At 41.0% G+C, this 24,573-nt stretch overlaps 1 protein-coding gene and 1 long non-coding RNA gene across 2 annotated transcripts; both read right to left on the bottom strand.

Annotated features, from left to right (window-relative positions):
* Positions 1 to 1,645: 1,645 nt before the first annotated feature.
* On the bottom strand, positions 1,646 to 4,288 carry LOC138353119 (uncharacterized). Its single transcript, XR_011223067.1, has 2 exons — positions 4,234 to 4,288; positions 1,646 to 2,414 (listed from the first exon to the last, which is right to left on the bottom strand). It is a non-coding gene; the product is annotated as an uncharacterized lncRNA (long non-coding RNA).
* Positions 4,289 to 11,686: 7,398 nt separating this feature from the next.
* LOC138349652 (holotricin-3-like) lies at positions 11,687 to 11,929 on the bottom strand. Its single transcript, XM_069306100.1, has one exon. The coding sequence runs from the start codon at positions 11,927 to 11,929 to the stop codon at positions 11,687 to 11,689; it is 243 nt and encodes an 80-aa protein (XP_069162201.1).
* Between the last annotated feature and the right edge of the window lie 12,644 nt (positions 11,930 to 24,573).

The raw sequence follows: 24,573 nt of genomic DNA, 5'->3' as shown, positions 1-24,573 counted from the left end.
GGTTTTGCCATGTCTTGCAGAGGTTTTGCCATATCTTGCAGATATTGTGCCATGTCTGCTTCTCTTCCGGTGGGGCTAGTGAAGTCGACCCATTATTTTTATCTTGGCATTTTCTCTTGTGTGTGTGTGGCTACTTTACAGTTTTTTTAAAAACTCACGATTTTCTTTCAGTGGGTTGTCTCCGAAACTCTTTGTTTACGTGCCACAAAAGTTTCTTTGTTATCGAGATGTTTTATATACTCGTGTTCATTCCCTGTAGTTTTCTTGCTTTGAGGGGTTGAAACCTGCCATTCGTGCGACGTCGGGTTCTCAAGACGGCTCTCAATTTGGGTATTAAGATCGCCTACAAATTCATCTGACGGATGCGGGTGTATACAGAGACTCCCAAACCTGCATGTAAACAGAAAACACGTGGTCGTGGGAAGTCACGTGTTGTTTACTTTGACTCTCATAGCCGCATGTAAACAAAAGCACGTGGTCGTGGGAAGTTGCGTGTTGTTTACTTTGACTCTCATATCCCAACCCGTTCTCGCAAATTCGTAAAGTCAATATTGACTTATTAACTACGTGCATAGGTGATATACTAAACATAATAGATACCCTTAAAAAGATTCATAGAAAACACCGACCTTACCTAACCTTGTTAGTATCTTAAGATAAGCATCTTATTGCTTCGTAATTACAATTATTACTTAACCTATACCTATTATAGGTTAGGTAATAATTGTAATTACGAAGCAATAAGATGCTTATCTTAACATACTAAGTAGGTTAGGTAAGGTCGGTGTTTTCTATGAATCTTTTTAAGGGTATCTATTATATTAAGTATGTCACCTATGCACATATTTAATAAGTCAATATTGACTTATTAAATTTGCGAGAACGGGTTGCATATCCGCATGTAAACAAAAAAACACGTGGTCGTGGGAAGTCACGTGTTATTTATGTAAATATTGACTTAGTGCTTTTTTATCATAATTACCTTACATCATCCTCAAATGCATTCTCGTTTAAGTGCGAAACGCAGTTTCCATAGCAACCTGCACTTTTGCCCTAGCCTGCGTATAAGAGATCCAACCTCGTGTTCGAACCCTTGACATTCAAAACTTATCTCTGGTCGTGCGAGGGGTTGGGACACGCCTCACTCATCATAGCGGGGGAGACTGAATGCCAAGGTTACGATGACTAGGGTAGAGCTCTTGAATGCTGGCTAGTAGAAGGGTTAGTTGTAGCGATAATCCTGTTATTTAGCTACGCAATAGTGAATCTCAAGGACGAGTCATTTGCGTTTCGTATGTTAGCGTACACAGAGAATGATAAAAAGCAATGGATTTAGTATAGGTATGGTGCCATCTATACAATGGCAGGTCCACAATACATTGAATGCGACATAGTAATTGCCAGGATCAGGTTGGGCCACAAGCTTTACCACGTCCGGCGACAACAGGATAAACACACAAGGAAATCAGAATCACGTGATAACTGTATTAGAAATTCTTTGGAGCAGGACAAGGGAATGTTCTCTAGAGATTAAATATTCCGTTACGCTATCTTGATCGATAACATATTTTGGGCATCTTAGTGTAGGTCAACTTAATGCCTTAGCCTCTTTGACTATTTACCGAGGATGCAAATAATAGTAATATTGTTAAAAAAATACTTTATTTACGCTGCTAATTACTGAGTGATCAGTTACAACTGTCTAAATAACCATGATGAAAGGCTATTGTTTACACCGTAATCATCTCAAGATAACCGTGTCGGCGCTCCCGATGGAAAGGAAGGGGGGGGGGGGGGAAGAATTGTAAGGGAAAAGCGCCATGCCATTACGACTATATAGCACTTGGAAGGGTTCAGGATAAGGATTTGAGATGGGACGGGGGGAATGGAATGGTGTCCATAACCACTTGGACGGTCGGGGATTGAACGCCGACCTGCATGAAGCGAGACCGTTGCTCTACCGTCTAGCCCAAGTGGTTGGACTGATGAAGGCGCTGAAGGTGTTGATGTTGACGGGTGTTTGATGGTGGATATTAGGTGTTGGAAGTGCTGCAGATGTTGGAGACGCTCGTCAGCTTCCCTTCACAACACAAGATCACAAATTTTGTTTGGCTTTATAATGGCGTCCGAGGAGATTCAGAGTCCTAGACACTACTGTCTTAAGTTTAACGACCGATTCCAAAGCGGCCGCCGCCAAATCCACCTCGTCCACCAAATCCGCCACCATGACCAAATCCTCTTCTGCCAAATCCACCGCTACCAAATCCACCTCGTCCAAATCCACCGCTACCAAATCCGCGTCTTCCAAATCCAAACTGCGCGTCAGCCAGGGCAAAGGGGTCGGGCATAGCGCTGGCTGGCCCCATCAGAGCAGCCAAGGTCACCACCACCACCACCACCAACAACATCGTACACTGAAAGATTGGAAGAAAATCGATTGAATTCCTCTTTGCATTTAACCGAAAAGAGGCACAGACCACAGGTCATTCTAATCTTTAGAACGCTACGTTGTTATGACTTTCTCCTAGGTAAATCATTTACTGTAAAATTAATAAAAATGTATATGTTTATCTCTCAGAATGTTCGGTAGTATGTTTATTGTTTGTGATGTGTGCCTATATATGTATGAACGTTGTACTGAACGGGGTGAGAATAGCTTGAGCTCCCTCATCCCTTGGTGTGTATTTTACCTCAATAAACTTATTTCAATTTCAATTTACTGTAAATTTGTGTAAACTAACCCAAGTATAAATTTATAAAACGAACATTTATGAATAAGTTTATGATTTGATTGAGTAGACTTCTAAGGTTAAGTGAAGAATTTTGAGGTATCATAAGCATTATAATGTAAGAATAGAGAACACGGCAGAAGGCTATAATTGATCCATATGAGACAGCTCCTATTTATGTCCACTCCAAACGCTTATGAACGGCACTTAAGGCACTTAAGGGGAGCCGGTCGGCCGAGCGGACAGCACGCTGGACTTGTGTGGTCCTGGGTTCAATCCCAGGCGCCGGCGAGAAACAATGGGCAGAGTTTCTTTCACCCTATGCCCCTGTTACCTAGCAGTAAAATAGGTACCTGGGTGTTAGTCAGCTGCACGGGCTGCTTCCTGGGGGTGGAGGCCTGGTCGAGGACCGGGCCGCGGGGACACTAAAAAGCCCCGAAATCATCTCAAGATAACCCACTCAATCTATCGAGACAGATACGCAGATATCGTCAATATTACAGTATACTTTAGTAACAGGAAATTTCTGTTCAGTACTTGTACGTTAATTCTTGCATGTTGGTATATATGCAGAATAACCCCATGTGAAAAATAGAGAATGCTTAACGCGTTTTCGGCTAATTCGCCTTCATCAGAGCACAGTAGAATGAAGCCAAAATTGGTATATATATATATCTAGGTGTATACCTCCAGAGGGGGGGGGGCTGTTGTATATACCCTTTATAGAGCAAGCAGTATTACCATATCGGTGAACAACTCCTAGTTAATTCCCTGTGATATCACATATGCTATATCAGAAAAAATTATTATTGCAGTTCAAATGCCAAATAAGAATTGTTTTGAATCATTGTACTGACAGCAAGCTATTTCATCTCGTACATAAACAAACTAGGAGTCTGCCTCAACAATATACCTGCTCAAACTCCCTCCATGATCAACACTCACTATAATGTTAAATGTCTAGATCTGATAAAGAAAGATTACTGGTACGGATCTGAAAGATGGTGAACAATGTCGCGCCAGGATGGTGAACTATGCTTAGCCAGTAACTTAAGTGTCACACTAAGGTCGAATGACGCCTATCAACTCTTCCCACTATATAATTTATATAATTACATAATATACTATAAAGACTACAGTTTTAGTCTAATGTGACCGATGCATTTGCAACTGTAGTTGTTGAATGTGTATTGCTGTATTTACAATATATATATATATATATATATATATATATATATATATATATATATATATATATATATATATTTATATATATTTATATATATATATATATATAATATATACAGACATGTATACCTGAGAGCTGATACCACGAGTCACAGCTTAGTATAGACATCTACATTATTATCACTGTGTAAATACAAATATTTTGTAACCATGAAATGTTATCAGAAGCACAGCTGAAGAACACGGTTTGAGGTGAGTAATGAGTAATATGAATAAGATTATACCGGGATAAGTTTTAAGGGGGCTGTGTACTCACAAACTTCATGTTGAAAGAGATGATACTTCTCATTGACTGTAGCAGCTAGACCGGGTACCAGGCCTTATATACCGGGATGGGGGCCCCAGCTGCTGCCAGTAGCCCCGCCCACTTAGGGCCATTCCCGTGGGTCAACGAGGGAAAAGAAACTGGTTCCCTGTTACTTACCTACAAGGGAGGAAGGAGGGATGGGGAGGACGAGAGAGAGGTAGGGGCAGCGGGGGAAAAGTTTCCGCATACTTGAAAGTTTCACAATTTTTTTGTCTAAATGTGTAATTTTTAACACGTATAGTTTGGGTTGTTTTCTTGTTGTGAATGTTTTTGTAGCTCTCCAAATGTACTCTCTAGAAAGGAGACGAGAGAGATACCAAATAATATACACATGGAAAATACTGGAGGGTCAGGTCCCAAATCTACACAGTAAAATAACAACGTACTGGAGTGAACGATATGGAAGAAAATGCAAGATTGAACCTGTGAAGAGCAGAGGTGCCATAGGCACAATCAGAGAGCACTGTATAAACATCAGGGGTCCGCGGTTGTTCAACGTCCTCCCAGCGAGCATAAGAAATATTGCCGGAACAACCGTGGACATCTTCAAGAGAAAACTGGACGATTTTCTAAGAGAAGTTCCGGATCAGCCGGGCTGTGGTGGGTACGTGGCCCTGCGGGCCGCTCCAAGCAACAGCCTGGTGGACCAAACTCTCACAAGTCGAGCCTGGCCTCGGGCCGGGCTTGGGGAGTAAAAGAATTCCCAGAACCCCATCAACCAGGTATCAACCAGGTACCAGGTAGAGAAGGGTTGTTTGTTGTTGTTGGGATTGTGTTTAGTTTGATCGTTTAGTACAAGAACGTGCGAAGCTTCTTTGTATTTGCGAGTGCAAGAACGGCTTGGGCACTGCAGCGTGAGGTTCCTAGGAAATGCCCAGAGCAGGAATTTTCCGAGGAGGAGTTCTCGGAAGGGTGGTGCAAGGTGTGTTTCAACCCATCCTCTTGTTTAGGTAGTACCTATTGTGGCGGTCGTTCCGTGAGCGCTATGTCATGGGTTCGTATCCTGGCCGGGGAGGAATTACTGGGCGCAAATCCTTAACTGTAGCCTCTGTTTAACTCAACAGTAAAATGGGTACTTGGTTGTAACAACGATTCTTCGCGGCGGGGATCGTATTCCAGGGACCTGCCCGAAACGCTACGCGTACTAGTGGCTGTACAAGAATGTAACAACTCTTGTATATATCTCAAAAAATAATAATAATAATAGGCAGAATTCATACGTTCTTAGCTTTTAGATAGTAGTACACTGACTAGTAAGGAATTCTTTTAAAATAAATGAAGCTAAAACACATACATAAATATTCCTAGGCCCTAGTATAGTACACATATGTACTATATTAGGCCTCGGATATCGTGTATTAGGCCTAGGGAGGTTAGGATAGGTTAGTTTAGTTTGTCAAAGCAACACAAGTAAAACAAATAGTTTTCCGGTTTGTCCAACTCAATAATTCAGATTTCTACGTTCTAATTTCGTTGTACGTCGGTATAGTATAGCATACTATGGCCCTCGTCGTTACTATAAGTACTACCAAAATAGGAGGATGGGCTGCATGATTAGCATGCAAGGAGGCCGCCGAGGGGGTGAAAGCCATTGCTATGCACTGCAGAAGGAATCTGGTATCAGAACACCGTTGCTCAAATGAATGAGTATCTTAGACAAGAATTTACTCCCTTTCGTTGCTGAGAAGAAGAGCTCAAGACGAGCCCGCTGGGTAACAGACAAGGAAAACTGTGGATTCTTTTTCGGTTATTTATCCTTTCTAATTTGGTTGCCTGAAGATACCAAAGTGCAGAGGGCGAACCTTCTGCTACTCTTTGGTGTAGATAGGCTTTGTTGAGGTGTGAGAGTTTTTTGGCGATAATGTGTAGTTACCTTGAGGTTACCTTGAGGTGCTTCCGGGGCTTAGCGTCCCCGCGGCCCGGTCGTCGACCAGGCCTCCTGGTTGCTGGACTGATCAACCAAGCTGTTAGACGCGGCTGCTCGCAGCCTGACGTATGAGTCACAGCCTGGTTGATCAGGTAAGGAAAACATTGTCAACTGATCGTCTCGTGGTGGTACACTTGGTTTTGATTTCGTCTCACACTCGGAGATCCCGGGTTCGATTCCCCGGGTGGGACTGAAATGGTTATAGGCGCGTTTCTTGTCACCGAATGCGACTGTTCACCTAGCAGCAAATGGGTTCCTCGGGAGGTGGGCAACTGTTGTGTGGTTGCTTCCGGGGGAAGGTGGCGGGGTCAGCAGCTGAATTTGGGATGACCTCGATACAAGCCTAAAGTATATATTGACAGGCTTCCTGTCACCGACAAAACGAATTAATCAATGATGAGAATATGTAGTTATCAAAATGGGTTTTCTGTTGTCAAGAGTCAGGAAGCAACCAACCCACAGCACCCGCCTATTTACTGCTAGGTGAACAGAGGCATCAGGTAAAGTGCCCAAACGTCGTCTGTCCTGCAGCGGGAATCGAACCCGGGGCCTTTCGTGTCTTGACCCGATGATGCTGGCTACTACGTCGCTCAGAGGCCTCGATGGGTTTTCCCACACATAAACACTTTCTCTTTCTCCGGAAATAGCCGGTAAGGGTCTAAAACCTGTAGCAACATGGCCACTTTTACGTCACAGTGACGTCACACACCTTGCCGGCGCCATATATAGAGCACATAATACGATATCTTACTTTCACTTAAGTTAGGTTCGGTAGATAATAGGTTAGGTTATGCTGAGATAAGATAAGGTAGGTTAGGTTGAGTTAGGATAGCTTAGGTTTGTTTATCATGATGACGAAGAAGGGCACATATTTTTCCCAGGTCTTAGACCCCACTCGAAATACCTGTTGGACACTGGTCCGTTTCTCCTCCTTGAGGGACGCGATGTTTCCATCCTGCCTTTCGGTTGAAATATTAGTAAAACATTCCTGCAACACTTTTCGCACTAAGAGATAGATTTCTAGGTACAACTTGTCCTCTCGAATAATACAGCGTAGTTAGACTGCTTTTATTTAGTTTTTTATAAAAAAAAAATCTTATAAATAGTTTTTATTGTAAATTTTAATATAATTTTTATTATAAATTTTTATATAGTTTTTATTATAAAGTTTTTATTATAATTATAAATTATTATAATTTTTAAATTTAAAATTATTATAAATTATAAATTATAATTTATATTTTATTATAAATTGAGTTTTTATTATAAATATATAAATCAGAGCGACCGCTAAATGGGCATGCTGTTGGCTCTATGCGTGGGTCCTCGGTGGTTTAGTAATTTAGTACATCATTTTTGTAACGTTGTACTTTTTAGTACTCGAAAAGACGGGTTGCGTAAGTGAATTATGTTAATGGTTTTAGCACTAAGAGATACTTTTACTCACTAGGGCGTAAGTTACCTATTATAATGGCAATGCTAGGCTTTATGTGCGCCTAGGCCTAAATTGATTGAAGTCAACCAGATGTCACAAAATAATTTAGTTTGTATATTGAATTTGGGTTGATGTCGTATGACCACGTGGTATTGTTTTTGTTTACATTGGAACTGCAGGTGACGTCACGCGGTAACATTGGTTTAATGTTTAGGTGCGGGTTGGTTGGAGAGTGAATAGAGGCAGCACGTGACGTCACCGGGCCATTTGTACCAACACTGCCGGCCAACACTGTAAACATTTGGTCAATGTTTACAGTTCGGTCCAGCAACATTTCTGAGTTTAGTTTAGCGTTTCGAATGTTATAAGTATACACTCGAGAGACAAAAGTCATGTAAAGCAGCCATAGAAACGTGCTGAAAATTTGGCTGACATAAAAAAATTGGACACGTTTTTAGTAGTGTTGCAAAAACGTTTACAATTCTTAGTTATTGATTCCCAGTTAGGAATCTAATATTGAAAATCTTTCGCAACAATCAACACCAAACCCAAACCCAATCTGACAATTTCCATAACAACCAAGAAATCCAGTCACTTCTTAGTTTACCCCTAGTTCACCTCAGAACGCTCAGAGTATACCCCAGTTTACCCCCCCAGTACACCTAGTTGTCATACTCTAATGCTCACTGAAATCATAATAATATCTATTATACAGAACCAATCACCATTCTCAACAATACTAATATCCTCACCTCTAAACCCCCATAACAATTCATACATAGGATTAATGAGATATCCTAACTCACAATGCACTTGAAACGGTATTGTAGTAAAAAACTCAACAACATTGGTTTTTCAAGATCGATTAATTTAAGCTATCAAGGCGAGGGAGAATATCTTGGGAATAATTCGGCAAAGTTGGCTTGTATCGCTGTCCTGTCTTAAGCTTTTTGCATCCCCTTCCCCATCACTCCTAGGACAAAACGTTATTCGAGAGGATAGGTTGATTGAAGAGGACAATCAGCCTCAATCAATCAAGATGTGGCGCAATGGATTCTCCAAGACTTTACATAGAGCATGATACCTGCTTGATGGGGTTCTGGGAGTTCTACTCCCCAAGCCCGGCCCGAGGCCAGGCTTGACTTGTGAGAGCTTTGTCCACCATGCTGTCCCTTGAAGCGGTCCGCAGGCTCACATATCCACCACAGGCCGGTTGGTCCGGCACTTTTTGAAGAAAATTAGTTTTCTCTTGAAGATGTCCACGGTTGTTCCGGCAATATTTCTTATGCTTGCTGGGAAGATGGTGAACAACCGTGGACCTCTGATGTTTATACAGTGTTCTCTGATTGTGCCTATGGCACCCCTGTTGATAAGCATTGTCATAGGTGTCAATGGTGAACTCCCGGGGAACCTATTTACTGCTGGGTGAACAGGTACATTAGGTGAAAGTAAACGTGCCCAACCATTTATTTCCCACCCGTGATTCGAACCCTTGATTCCCGAGTGTGAGTCGAGAACGAACGCAACTGCACTACGGAGACCCTTACCTCCTGGCCTGTGATTGGTTGTCCATATTCGTCCTCGTTGAATATTGCACTCGTTATCCTGATTATTCTTGTCATTATACTTTGTTATCTTCCCTGCATACTTCTACAAGGAGGAGGAAGATGCATTACTCCGCTTGCTAACAAGTTCCTTATCCTTACCCCTTTGTGGGTGTATGTGGGCTGCAGGTTTTTGCTCAGCTTGCTTCAGCTTTCTGCATTTTTGCCATGTCTTGCAGAGGTTTGTGCCATATCTTGCAGAGGTTTCGCCATATCTTGCAGAGGTTTTGCCATGTCTTGAAGAGGTTTGTGCCATATCTTGCAGAGGTTTCGCCATGTCTTGCAGAGGTTTTGCCATGTCTTGAAGAGGTTTTGCCATGTCTTGAAGAGGTTTTGCCATGTCTTGCAGAGGCTTTGCCATGTCTTGCAGATGTTGTGCCATATCTTGCAGATGTTTGTGCCATATCTTGTAGAGGTTTCGCCATGTCTTGAAGAGGTTTTGCCATGTCTTGCAGAGGTTTTGCCATATCTAGCAGAGGTTTTGCCATGTCTTGCAGAGGTTTGTGCCATATCTTGCAGAGGTTTTGCCATGTCTTGAAGAGGTTTCGCCATGTCTTGAAGAGGTTTTGCCATGTCTTGCAGAGGTTTGTGCCATATCTTGCAGAGGTTTTGCCATATCTAGCAGAGGTTTTGCCATATCTAGCAGAGGTTTTGCCATGTCTTGCAGAGGTTTTGCCATATCTTGCAGATATTGTGCCATGTCTGCTTCTCTTCCGGTGGGGCTAGTGAAGTCGACCCATTATTTTTATCTTGGCATTTTCTCTTGTGTGTGTGTGGCTACTTTACAGTTTTTTTAAAAACTCACGATTTTCTTTCAGTGGGTTGTCTCCGAAACTCTTTGTTTACGTGCCACAAAAGTTTCTTTGTTATCGAGATGTTTTATATACTCGTGTTCATTCCCTGTAGTTTTCTTGCTTTGAGGGGTTGAAACCTGCCATTCGTGCGACGTCGGGTTCTCAAGACGGCTCTCAATTTGGGTATTAAGATCGCCTACAAATTCATCTGACGGATGCGGGTGTATAAAGAGACTCCCAAACCTGCATGTAAACAGAAAACACGTGGTCGTGGGAAGTCACGTGTTGTTTACTTTGACTCTCATAGCCGCATGTAAACAAAAGCACGTGGTCGTGGGAAGTTGCGTGTTGTTTACTTTGACTCTCATATTCGCATGTAAACAAAAAAACGCGTGGTCGTGGGAAGTCACGTGTTATTTATGTAAATATTGACTTAGTGCTTTTTTATCATAATTACCTTACATCATCCTCAAATGCATTCTCGTTTAAGTGCGAAACGCAGTTTCCATAGCAACCTGCACTTTTGCCCTAGCCTGCGTATAAGAGATCCAACCTCGTGTTCGAACCCTTGACATTCAAAATTTATCCCTGGTCGTGCGAGGGGTTGGGACACGCCTCACTCATCATAGCGGGGGAGACTGAATGCCAAGGTTACGATGACTAGGGTAGAGCTCTTGAATGCTGGCTAGTAGAAGGGTTAGTTGTAGCGATAATCCTGTTATTTAGCTACGCAATAGTGAATCTCAAGGACGAGTCATTTGCGTTTCGTATGTTAGCGTACACAGAGAATGATAAAAAGCAATGGATTTAGTATAGGTATGGTGCCATCTATACAATGGCAGGTCCACAATACATTGAATGCGACATAGTAATTACCAGGATCAGGTTGGGCCACAAGCTTTACCACGTCCAGCGACAACAGGATAAACACACAAGGAAATCAGAATAACGTGATAGCTGTATTAGAAACTCTTTGGAGCAGGACAAGGGAATGTTCTCTAGAGATTAAAGATTCCGTTACGCTATCTTAATCGATAACATATTTTGGGCATCTTAGTGTAGGTCAACTTAATGCCTTAGCCTCTTTGTCTATTTACCGAGGATGCAAATAATAGTAATATTGTTAAAAAAACTTTATTTACGCTGCTAATTACTGAGTGATCAGTTACAACTGTCTAAATAACCATGATGAAAGGCTATTGTTTACACCGTAATCATCTCAAGATAACCTCAAGATAACCGTGTCGGCGCTCCCGATGGAAAGGAAGGGGGGGAAGTGTTGTAAGGGAAAAGCGCCATGCCATTACGACTATATAGCACTTGGAAGGGTTCAGGATAAGGATTTGAGATGGGACGGGGGGAAAGGAATGGTGTCCATAACCACTTGGACGGTCGGGGATTGAACGCCGACCTGCATGAAGCGAGACCGTTGCTCTACCGTCTAGCCCAAGTGGTTGGACTGATGGAGGCGCTGAAGGTGTTGATGTTGACGGGTGTTTGATGGTGGATATTAGGTGTTGGAAGTGCTGCAGGTGTTGGAGACGCTCGTCAGCTTCCCTTCACAACACAAGATCACACATTTTGTTTGGTTTTATAATGGCGTTCGAGGAGATTCAGAGTCCTAGACACTACTGTCTTAAGTTTAACGACCGTTTCCAAAGCGGCCGCCGCCAAATCCACCTCGTCCACCAAATCCGCCACCATGACCAAATCTTCTTCCGCCAAATCCTCCGCCAAATCCACCTCCACCAAATCCACCGCTACCAAATCCACCTCCACCAAATCCTCTTCCATATCCACCATACTGCGCGTCAGCCAGAGCGAAGGGATCGGGCATAGCGCTGGCTAGCCCCATCAGAGCAGCCAAGGTCACCACCACCAACATCAACACCAGCGACAACTGAAATGATGAGAACGTACTATTAATTCCCTGTGGTTATGCTCGCGTTCTACGGTCAAATCGTACATATGTTTTTCACAAAGCTCTTTTATATATATATATATATATATATATATATATATATATATATATATATATATATATATATATATATATATATATATATATATATATATATATTATTAAATATGACCGAAAAAGTAAGATTAATAATTCTAACACGAATTTTCTCAATCTTTCGTACATTTCTTTTCACTGTTGGAGGTAAATCAAAAATCAATTCTCCAAAATTCATTTTTATTTCTAGTCTGACGCGACACGAGCGCGTTTCGTAAAACTTATTACATTTTCAAAGACTTTAGTTTACAAATACACAACTGAACAGAACTTACGCATCTCCGATTTTATATCTACATTTGAGTGAGGTGGATGGGGTGAGGTGGCATTAATAGGGTATTAATTTCATCAACACAAGACAGAACAAGAGGTGGCATTAATAGGGTATTAATTTCATCAACACAAGACAGAACACGAAACAATGGGTATTGAATAGAAGTGTTTGTAGAAAGCCTATTGGTCCATATTTCTTGATGCTTCTATATTGGAGCGGAGTCTTGAGGTGGGTAGAATATAGTTGTGCATTAATTGGCTGTTGATTGCTGGTGTTGACTTCTTGATGTGTAGTGCCTCGCAAACGTCAAGCCGCCTGCTATCGCTGTATCTATCGATGATTTCTGTGTTGTTTACTAGGATTTCTCTGGCGATGGTTTGGTTGTGGGAAGAGATTATATGTTCCTTAATGGAGCCCTGTTGCTTATGCATCGTTAAATGCCTAGAAAGAGATGTTGTTGTCTTGCCTATATACTGGGTTTTTTGGAGCTTACAGTCCCCAAGAGGGCATTTGAAGGCATAGACGACGTTAGTCTCTTTTAAAGCGTTCTGTTTTGTGTCTGGAGAGTTTCTCATGAGTAGGCTGGCCGTTTTTCTGGTTTTATAGTAAATCGTCAGTTGTATCCTCTGATTTTTGTCTGTAGGGATAACGTTTCTATTAACAATATCTTTCAGGACCCTTTCCTCCGTTTTATGAGCTGTGGAAAAGAAGCAGCATTTGAGCAGAGTTCCGTGCTGCGTTTCACTTACGAGATGGAAAAGGATGGGAAGCTGCCCTTTCTAGATGTAACAGTCATGGAAAAGAGCGGAGGTTTCCACACTGCAGTCTACACTAAGGAAACGAACATAGGAATGTGTCTAAATGCCAACAGCGACTGCCCCGACAGGTACAAGAGGAGTGTTGTTAACGCATATGTCGACCGTGCTCTCAGCCACAGCTCAGAATGGAAGCAAGTCGACGAAGAACTCTGTAGGGTAAGGCAGGTCCTAGTCAACAACGGCTTCTCCAATGGTTTCGTCGAAGACATCATAAGAAGGAAAGTGAAACGCCATGCAACCTCTGAAGAGACAACTAACACAACACCTATACCCCCTATTAGACTATTTTACAGGAACTTCTTTTCCACAGCTCATAAAACGGAGGAAAGGGTCCTGAAAGATATTGTTAATAGAAACGTTATCCCTACAGACAAAAATCAGAGGATACAACTGACGATTTACTATAAAACCAGAAAAACGGCCAGCCTACTCATGAGAAACTCTCCAGAAACAAAACAGAACGCTTTAAAAGAGACTAACGTCGTCTATGCCTTCAAATGCCCTCTTGGGGACTGTAAGCTCCAAAAAAAACAGTATATAGGCAAGACAACAACATCTCTTTCTAGGCGTTTAACGATGCATAAGCAACAGGGCTCCATTAAGGAACATATAATCTCTTCCCACAACCAAACCATCGCCAGAGAAATCCTAGTAAACAACACAGAAATCATCGATAGATACAGCGATAGCAGGCGGCTTGACGTTTGCGAGGCACTACACATCAAGAAGTCAACACCAGCAATCAACAGCCAATTAATGCACAACTATATTCTACCCACCTCAAGACTCCGCTCCAATATAGAAGCATCAAGAAATATGGACCAATAGGCTTTCTACAAACACTTCTATTCAATACCCATTGTTTCGTATTCTGTCTTGTGTTGATGAAATTAATACCCTATTAATGCCACCTCTTGTTCTGTCTTGTGTTGATGAAATTAATACCCTATTAATGCCACCTCACCCCATCCACCTCACTCAAATGTAGATATAAAATCGGAGATGCGTAAGTTCTATTCAGTTGTGTATTTGTAAACTAAAGTCTTTGAAAATGTAATAAGTTTTACGAAACGCGCTCGTGTCGCGTCAGACTAGAAATAAAAATGAATTTTGGAGAATTGATTTTTGATTTACCTCCAACAGTGAAAAGAAATGTACGAAAGATTGAGAAAATTCGTGTTAGAATTATTAATCTTACTTTTTCGGTCATATTTAATAATATATGTCTACAGGAAAGACTGCTACCAAAATATACTAATATATATATATATATATATATATATATATATATATATATATATATATATATATATATATATATGCATATGCGAACAAGCCTGAATGGTCCCCAGGCATATATGCAACTGAAAACTCACACCCCAGAAGTGACTCGAACCCATTCTACTAGGAGCGCTCTGCAACTGGTGTACCTTAACCACTCGACCAACACGACCGGACAAAAGATGATGGTAGCCGAGGCTAATTCCCCATCATCCCGCCGGCACTCTGATGGTAATGTTGGCGTAGTATTTTATCAAATCACCTCTTTCTTTGGGGCACACGTGAGGAACACGAATGCGAACAAATGTTATATTATATAGATCAATGTTTGGTTTACGACGTCACGTGTTCCAGCTCCTCTCCTGCCCCAGGTAGAACAGGAGTCCAGACGACCGCTGCTCGTCTAAGTTGAACCAGGAGTCAACTCTTGTAATGTGGGTACTCACAAATTTCATATTGAAAGAGGTGTAAGTGACGAACACGGCGTCTTGTTGACTGTGCTTTCGCACTGTGCTGCTGCTCCTTATATACACACTCTCGTGTTTTTTGTATTGCTGCCGCCGGATGTGGGTAGTTTATTGAGCACCCTATACTCGCCCAGCGAGCGGAAACGTAACAGGTATTACAGAGGGCACAAAACGTATTAATCTGTCCTAAGAGGAGATTTATACATTAACACTTATGTGTGGTGGTTTAATGGTGATGGGCAGTTTTCCCCTTACAAAGTACTGACCGACCTGACTGACTCTTGGGTAATCTCTAAGGTTGTGTTTGGCCCTGTGAATCAGTGGAAGGTCTTCTTTAACTCTTCCCTGGAAACACAAACCGTAACTGTCACTATTTTCCGCTTGTTAGAACTTGTAATAAGGTTGTTACATCTTGGCTTAACGTGTTTATGACGTATTAGAACGTTGTTACAACTTGCTATATTGGTTGTTATAACTGGTTAGGAGGTGAACGTTGTAGCAACATCGTAGTTTCGCTGTGTGTTTGGCGGGTTACGTGTAATTTTCGTATTCTCGTGTTCTTCGTACCGGGTGTATGTTCCTCATGACGTCACGCTGTTGATAAAACGTTGTAATACACTGGAAAGACTTAAGTGATCTGGGGTCTCCTCACCCTTTACAATTTAGATGGTAAAACTGATGACGTTGACGTTCCAACATTTCTTGAACAGTGGTTTGCTCATGTCCTCTGTCTGAGTAGCAACTCTGGATAAATGCTTCACCCACGTACAACAGATCCTGAACACTTCCTCTAATGTATGCCTAACTAAATACCCAATTGTAAACTATAATAATAGTAATATATATATACGAGAAAATAATGATTTGGAATACACGGTATTTTAAAAATTGATGAATGGATCTTTGTGGTCGATCAAAGCTCGAAATAACCTCGTCTGAGGACGGGTTGAGGGAAGACTATTTGAAACATTTATCTCCGTTGATCAGGTCATTAAGATTCTAGCATTTGTTAGTGAAGGTTGCGTAGTGTTGAGTGGGACGAAAATACGTCAAGTGTAACTAAATAATTTCTCCACTTCTCCCGGATAAGAGAAGCAAGTGTTCAGTTACAGTGAGTTATAAGGACTGGATATATAGTTGTTGAAGTGTTGTTAATATGTTCGGTGGTTGATTAGGCCAGAGACCAACCGCTCCAATGTTGAACAATTGGCGCGTCACAACTAGTTTGTTGACATGCGATGGTGCTTAAATTGTTCCTTCTTTAATAAGGACCTAAAAGTGTGGTGCTACACAGCCCTCCAGGCTTGGTGCCTTCTTTTGATAATTACTTATTCTTTAGCCCTTACACAAGTGCTCTTTTGTACGTGGCTAATGTCGTAGGCATTGGTGACCTCACTAAACGACGTACCCCCGCGCCCTCGTCCTCCCAAGGTAAACAACTCCACGATCTTCAAGTGTCCCCTTCAACTGAGCTGCTTACATATATGGATTAAAATATGATCAGGTCTTTGGTGAGTGAGGATTTACATGTATAAAGAACATATGATTAATTCACTTTCATTTCATACCATTTCAGGTAAGGAATTGCGTCTCGTCGAGCAGAGGAACTCGCCAATCTTAAGGTACGTTCCGGGTTGTTTCTGTTTCCATAGCAAATTTTTCAGACTTTTTGTAAACCCAGAGTGTGGAAGGCGTTCGCGATTTTCTGACGTGCTACGTACTTTGTGAAGGTTCCGGGGATCAGTGGCCCCGCGGCCCTTTCTCCGACCCTGCCTCCCGCGGGTGGTCGTCTGGTCAACCAGGCTGTTGGACGCAGCTGCTCGCAACCTGACGTATGAATCACATCTGATTGATCAGCTATTCGTTGGAGGTGTTTATCGAGTACTCACCTGAACCCTGTGAGAGGCCGGCCAGCTTACTGCAGGACTAGCCAAGTTGGAATAGATATGTATAGGTCTGCAGCCCGCCAAGCAATATATATATTATAACCTGTATATAATATATTTGGTTATATATAATATGACCAAATATTTCATATGACAGGTTATACGTGTCATTTTGGCCATTTTGATTGGATTTATATTACTTATCGTCAGTTCACATATAATTTTTTTTACATCATAAGGCAAAGAAAAATACAATTGATAAATATATTTATTTATTTTCGAAGAATTCTGCGGGAATTTACGAATTTCTAACCAATTTGTTACCAAACAACAATAGTGATGGAAGTACATATAATTTATTATCATTTATTTGACATCACACTATCGATAAAGTTTGTTATTCACGTATTCATGAAAATGTTTGGAAAAATCATTTATTTAGGCAGCCTCGTCGGCATGCTTGATTGGCTGCTTTTTATTTATATCCTATACCCCCTTTTTTTTGTTCGTTTTTTTTTATTCTTCGCGTTTGTAAGATTATCCGCGGAAACCACGGCGAAATCCGCCACCAAAGCCTCTGCCGCCAAATCCGCCACCAAATCCTCGACCGCCAAATCCGCGACCGAAGCCTCTGCCGCCAAAGCCTCGACTGCCAAAGCCTCGACCGCCAAATCGTCCAAACTGTGGGTCAGCCGCGGGGTCAGGGTCAGCCAGGGCGTAGGGGTCAGGCATAGCTCGGGCTGACCCCATCAGGGCGGCCAGGACCACCACCATCAGCGACAACTGCAACAACATTATTTCCCTCTCGTTAAGATTATGCTAATGCATGCGTTAATGTACACAAATGACATATCAAGGAATGGCGGCGATGTTGTGCCGTACTAACAACTCTTGATTGGCATTTCACTTTACGTTCCTTCTATTTCGTGCCCCCGACTGTGTTTAAGGACCGTAAGAAGACACAATGCACTTAGCTGTACTCAACCCCTAGAAACTCAGCAGCAAAAGAGACAATGCTGTTAGCTGTACTCAGCACCTAGGAACACGGCAGCAAGAGACATCCATTGCTATGAGCTGTACTCAACCCCTAGTAACACAGCAGCAAAATGAGACAATGCTGTTAGCTGTACTTAGCACCAAGGAACACGGCAGCAAGAGACACACATAGCTGTTAGCTGTACTCAGCACCTAGAAACACAGCAGCAAAAGAGACAATGCTGTTAGCTGTACTCAGCACCTAGAAACACAGCAGCAAAAGAGACAATGCTGTTAGCTGTACTCAGCACCTAGAAACACAACAGCAAAAAGAGACACACATTGCTGTTATTTGTACTCACAAATCTCATGACGGAGGGATATAATGCCCACGCCTTAGCTGACTGTCCTGTCTGTCTGGAGGAGGCGAAACTCTCCTTATATACACGCTTGTCAGAGCTGGCGACTCTATTGGCTCCTCCCTCCAACTCCCTCACAAGAGGCCCTTTTGACGCGTCATCCTGTACCCAGCCAAACAAAATCTGGATACAGCAGCTGTCCTTCGGGAGGAAATAAAGCTCTTATAGGCTTCCAGAGGAACACGTCATGTCAGCTAACTATGCTTATTTGCCAATTAATTCTACCTTTTTTCAGCTAATGCTGTCCAGCTAATTCTTTTTTTTTTGCCAAGTGGACACCGCAGGTAGATTACGATTGGACGCCACAGGTAAATTACAAGTGAATACCACAGGTAGATTACAAGTGGACACCACAAGGTAGATTACAAGTGGACACCACAAGGTAGATTACAAGTGGACACAAGGTAGATTACAAGTGGACACCACAAGGTAGATTACAAGTGGACACCAGAGGTAGATTACAAGCGGACACCAGAGGTAGATTACATGTGGACACCACAAGGTAGATTACAAGTGGACACCACAGGTAGACATCAGTGAGTTACGACACAGTGAAATCAAAGAGGGGAGAGGAAGGAGGGGAAACGAAAGTAAGGAAGGGAGGAAGGAAGAAAGAAAGAAGGGCGGGGGGAGGGGACACAGTAGTTTGTACCCGGTAGTTACACTGTTCAACAAGGTCGTTGGTAGAACAATCAAGACTAGGTAACGGCCTGAATGCAACCAGTGCAACCTTCATTTGCAATTATTTCTTGGTTCCATGCGCTGCCCTTTTGACTCCGTGGTGTAAATTGGTTTGGTGTTGGGCTTTAAGACCTATCAGCCCTCCGAGGGGGGTTATTAAGGTCTATATCAATCTCTGGTGGGTTTTATAAGGTCTATATCAGTCTCTGGAGGAAGTCTTGTCAGGAATGTATCGACGCCCGACTGCGAAGCCCTGACATCCAGGGGATATATACACACCGGGAAGTGTATATATATATATATATATATATATATATATATATATATATATATATATATATATATATATATATATGTATATGTATATATATATATATATATATATATATATATATATATATATATGTTTCATTGAATATGACCGCATATTCTGTATTTATTATTTTCTGGTTTAGGGCTTCTATCCCTCTAACTATTTTCTTAGCATCAGGGCTTAATTGAAATAGGAGTTCTCCAAAACTCATTTTCGTACTTTTAAGGTGAAGAAAAGAAGTGATTTACTATAGAGTGTATTACACTTATTTGTATAATTTGCACGACGTTTCGAACCTCCATGGTTCATTCTCAAGTGAACAGATCTTACAATACTAGTTGATTTTATACCCGCATTAGGTCAGGTCCTAACCTGACCTGAACTCCTAATGAACTCCTAACTCCATACACTCCAAGTAAGTTTAGTCTACAATCATCAGCAGATTTCCTAGAATTGATCAAATCTACCCAGCCCGATGGAATCATCGCTTCCCTGGACGTTGAATCCCTTTTTACCAACGTCCCAGTCGACACAACCATAGGAATGATACTGGACAGAGTATACAGAGACGAGAGCACCCCCAAATTAGACATACCTGAGCCACACTTGAAAAGTCTTCTCGAAGCATGTACAAAGGAAGCCCCTTTCATCAGTCCACAAGGAGACATGTATTTACAAATAGACGGAGTAGCAATGGGCTCCCCCTTAGGAGTTTTATTTGCTAATTTTTATATGGGAACCATCGAAGATAGGGTCTTCAGTAGCAGACAAAAACCAACTGTATACTGCCGTTATGTAGATGACATATTCGTAATAGTAAAAGACTCAGATGAACTAATTGACCTAAAAAGACACCTAGAGAGAGAGTCAGTACTCCGATTTACACATGAAAATAGTGAAAATAACAGTCTGCCATTCTTGGATGTACTAATAACAAAAACAGGAACCTCTTTAAGCACCAACGTATATACCAAGCCCACCAACATAGGATTATGCCTGAACGGTAGAAGTGAGTGCCCCCAAAGATACAAAGCCAGTGTTCTCAATGCTTATATTCGTCGAGCGCTTACCCACTGCTCTGAATGGAGCAACGTGAGTAGAGAGTTTGAAAGAGTAACTCAGGTATTGGTGAACAACGGATATAGCAACGCGGAAATAAACGCTGCTATAAGAAGACACTTGGACCGTTGGTATAATTCAGAACCTAGAACAGAAACCACAACACCCCCAATAAAATTATATTACAAATCAACCATGCACAGTGAACATATAAAAGAGGAAAGAATAATGAAAGAAATATTCCGTAAAGGAGTAAAAAGCACTACTCCTAACCAAAACATAAACCTGATAATATTCTACAAAACCAAGAAGACTTCCGAACTCCTTATCAAAAACAGCCCGAAGCCGACGGAGAACCCTCTACAGCAGTCAAGCGTTGTATACATGTACACTTGCCCCCACGAAGGATGTAACCTTCAATGTAAGTACATAGGTATGACGTCGACCAAGCTGACGAGGCGTTTGACATGCCATCTTCAATCTGGTGCCCCTAGGAATCACATGAGACAAGCCCATGACATTACTCTAACAAGAGAAATGTTGAACAAGAATACTTGCATAATAGACAAAACCCAAGATTCAAGAAGATTACAAATTCTTGAGGCAATTCACAATTTATTTCCGCAAAATAACAATTCACTTAGGGTATATTACACTAACAGTAGAAGTCTAAGAAATAAAATTAACGAATTAAATGCTCTTGTCTGCACAGAAAAAATAGATATTATTGCACTTACCGAAACGTGGATGAATGTAGAAAATAGAGAACTATTAGCTGAATATCAAATATATGGATTTAAACTATTTCACACAGATAGATATATTAGACGAGGAGGTGGAGTAGCCATATATGTTAGGGACAATTTGAAATGTAGTCTCAAAGAGGGAATCAAAACAGAGCCACACACAGAAACTATTTGGATTGAATTAAACGAAAAAGCTAATAATATTATAATAGGAGTAATATATAGGCCACCAAATTTAGACAGAATGGAAGCAAAGCATCTATGGGATGAAATATCTAGAGCATCTAGATCTAACAGTATTTATGTCATGGGTGACTTTAATTTTAGCGGAATAAACTGGTTGAACAAAACAGGGAATAGTGAAGCAGAAGATTTTCTAGAATTAATTGACGATTGCTTTCTTACGCAACACATTAAGGAACCAACACGGGAAAATAATATTTTAGATTTAGTGTTAACTAACAGGGAAACGCAAATTAATGACATCGAAATAGGGAGTGAGCTAGGGAGCAGTGATCACAAAGAAATCAGATTTAGCATAGAATGGAATAGACCAGTAGGAGAAAATTCTGTTAAAGTGCCAGATTTTCGAAAAGCTGATTTTAATAGCCTAAGAAATTTTTTGGGTCAAATTGATTGGAAAGGCTTGGGTATGGGGTGTGGGCCGGTCTTGGAGCGAGACATGAACCCAGCGTTAGGTGACTTAAATGGGGATTTCGATGTGGATTCAATATATAACTTATTTAAGAATATTCTAAACAAAGCACAGGAACGTAGTATACCATACAAATTGAATAGATCGTATACTAATGACCCAAAGTGGATAACAAAGAATTTGAAGAACCTTATAGGTAAAAAGAGAGCTTGGTACAAAAGGATTAAAAATGGGGAGGTCACTTTAGAACAGGAATTCGTACAACTGGTTAGAAATGTTAAAAAAGAGATAAGGAAAGCAAAAAGGAACTATGAAGTTCGCATAGCAGGGCAAGCAAAGACAAATCCTAAAGGGTTTTTTCAGTTATATCGTACTAAGACTAGGGAAAGGATAGGTCCATTAAAAACTGAGACAGGTCAAATAACAGATAGTGATGAAGAGATGAGTAGTATTTTTAATAAATATTTTGTATCTGTATTTACTAAAGAGGAACTTAACAATATGCCTTCAGCCGAACAAGTCTATGTGGGTGGGGACGAGGACAGGTTGACGAGTTTAGCAGTTACCAGGGAGGATGTTCTTAAACAAATAGTAAAACTCAAACCAAACAAATCCCCAGGGCCGGATGAAGTGTTTGCTAGGGTGCTTAAAGAATGCAAAGAGGAGCTTTGTGACCCACTGTCAACCATATTTAATAAATCAATAGAGTCAGGCAGAGTGCCAGAGTTTTGGAAAGTTGCTAATGTGATACCAGTTTTTAAGAAAGGAGATAGATCACTTGCGTCTAACTATCGACCAATTAGCCTAACGTCTATTGTGGGAAAGTTACTCGAATCTATAATAGCAAATAAAATTCGTCTTCATCTTGAAAAACATAAATTAATAATTGAGTCGCAACATGGTTTTATAAATGGCCGTTCATGTTTAACAAATTTGTTATCTTTTTATTCTAGCATTGTTGAGGCAGTTGATAGTGGTAAGGATTGCGATGTTGTATACCTTGACTTTAGCAAAGCTTTTGATACAGTGCCACATGAAAGACTGATTAAAAAAATAGAGTCTCATGGTATTGGGGGTGCTATATTAAGCTGGATTAGGGCATGGCTATACCAAAGGAAACAGAGAGTTAGTATAAATGGAATCAAGTCAGAGTGGGAAAATGTTGTAAGTGGAGTGCCTCAAGGCTCTGTCCTGGGACCTCTGTTGTTTATAATATATATAAATGATTTAGATTCAGGTTTGAGTAGCAACATTTGCAAATTTGCCGATGATACGAAAATCGGTAGGGAAATTAATTCGGAGGAGGACTCACTATCACTTCAAGTTGATCTAGATAGGGTTTTGAAATGGTCAAAGGATTGGCAGATGCAGTTTAATGCTGATAAATGTAAAGTTCTGAGGTTAGGTAATGATGATAGAGTTACAAGATACGAGCTAGATGGTGTTGTGATTGCGAAGTCGGATTGCGAAAGGGATCTGGGAGTTATGATTAGTAAGAATTTAAAACAAAAGGATCAATGCATAAATGTTCGTAATAAGGCAAATCGGACACTTGGATTTATTAATCGCAGCGTTAGTAACAAGACACCTGGTGTGGTTCTCAAGCTATATCTTGCTCTAGTTAGGCCCCATTTAGATTATGCAGTTCAGTTTTGGTCGCCATATTATAGAATGGATATAAATTCACTTGAACGTGTCCAGCGTAGGATGACTAAGTTAATTCCCCAAATTAGAAATCTTTCATATGAAGAAAGATTAACAAAGCTTAAGTTGCATTCACTGGAAAGGCGAAGAGTTAGGGGTGACATGATAGAGGTTTACAAGTGGATGAATGGACATAACCGGGGGGATATTAATAGGGTATTAAAAGTATCAACACAGGACAGAACACGAAACAATGGATATAAATTGGATAAGTTTAGATTTAGGAAAGACTTGGGTAAATACTGGTTCAGTAACAGGGTTGTTGATTTGTGGAACCAATTGCCGCGTAACATTGTGGAGGTGGGGTCCCTCGATTGTTTCAAGCACGGGTTGGACAAGTATATGAGTGGGATTGGGTGGTTATAGAATAGGAGCTGCCTCGTATGGGCCAATATGCCTTCTGCAGTTACCTTTGTTCTTATGTTCTTATGTTCTTAAGAATAGAGCGACCTACCATGAACACCCAAATCACGGAACTATTTACTCTACCCACCATGAGAGTAAGGACAAGACAAGAACATATCGATGCCAACACAGAAGACAATGTCCAACATAACAGGCCAATTACACTGGATTAATCTTTGTGTTTAGATAGGAGATGCCTCGTATGGGCCAATAAGCCTTCTGCAGCCCCTATGTTTATCCCTTATGTATCCCCCCATGTTTTCACCTTCATTGTATTATCACCTGACCTAATGCGGGTATAAAATCAACTAGTATTGTAAGATCTGTTCACTTGAGAATGAACCATGGAGGTTCGAAACGTCGTGCAAATTATACAAATAAGTGTAATACACTCTATAGTAAATCACTTCTTTTCTTCACCTTAAAAGTACGAAAATGAGTTTTGGAGAACTCCTATTTCAATTAAGCCCTGATGCTAAGAAAATAGTTAGAGGGATAGAAGCCCTAAACCAGAAAATAATAAATACAGAATATGCGGTCATATTCAATGAAACATGTTTGAAAGAAAACCTGCTGCCAGTATACACCAATATATATATATATATATATATATATATATATATATATATATATATATATATATATATATATATATATATATATATATATATATATATATATTAACGGCGAGACATCAAAAGACATAACGGCTTTTTGGCGAACATGAAATTGACTCGCGAGAAGGCGTCCAACAGGGTGACCCCCTTGCTCCTCTCCTTTTCTGCTTAGTCATCAAACAAGTCACAGAGGTCCTGTCCAGCGAGCTTAA

The sequence above is a fragment of the Procambarus clarkii genome, chromosome 56 (assembly GCF_040958095.1).
Source record: "Procambarus clarkii isolate CNS0578487 chromosome 56, FALCON_Pclarkii_2.0, whole genome shotgun sequence".
Classification (NCBI taxonomy): domain Eukaryota; kingdom Metazoa; phylum Arthropoda; class Malacostraca; order Decapoda; family Cambaridae; genus Procambarus; species Procambarus clarkii.
Note: the sequence above shows the minus strand (reverse complement) of the source record. Positions and strands in the feature narration are given on the sequence as shown.

Excerpts from the sequence above, each read along its gene's own strand:
- LOC138349652 (XM_069306100.1), bottom strand. The coding sequence starts at position 11,929 with ATGTTGGTGGTGGTGACCTTGGCTGCTCTGATGGGGCTAGCCAGCGCT.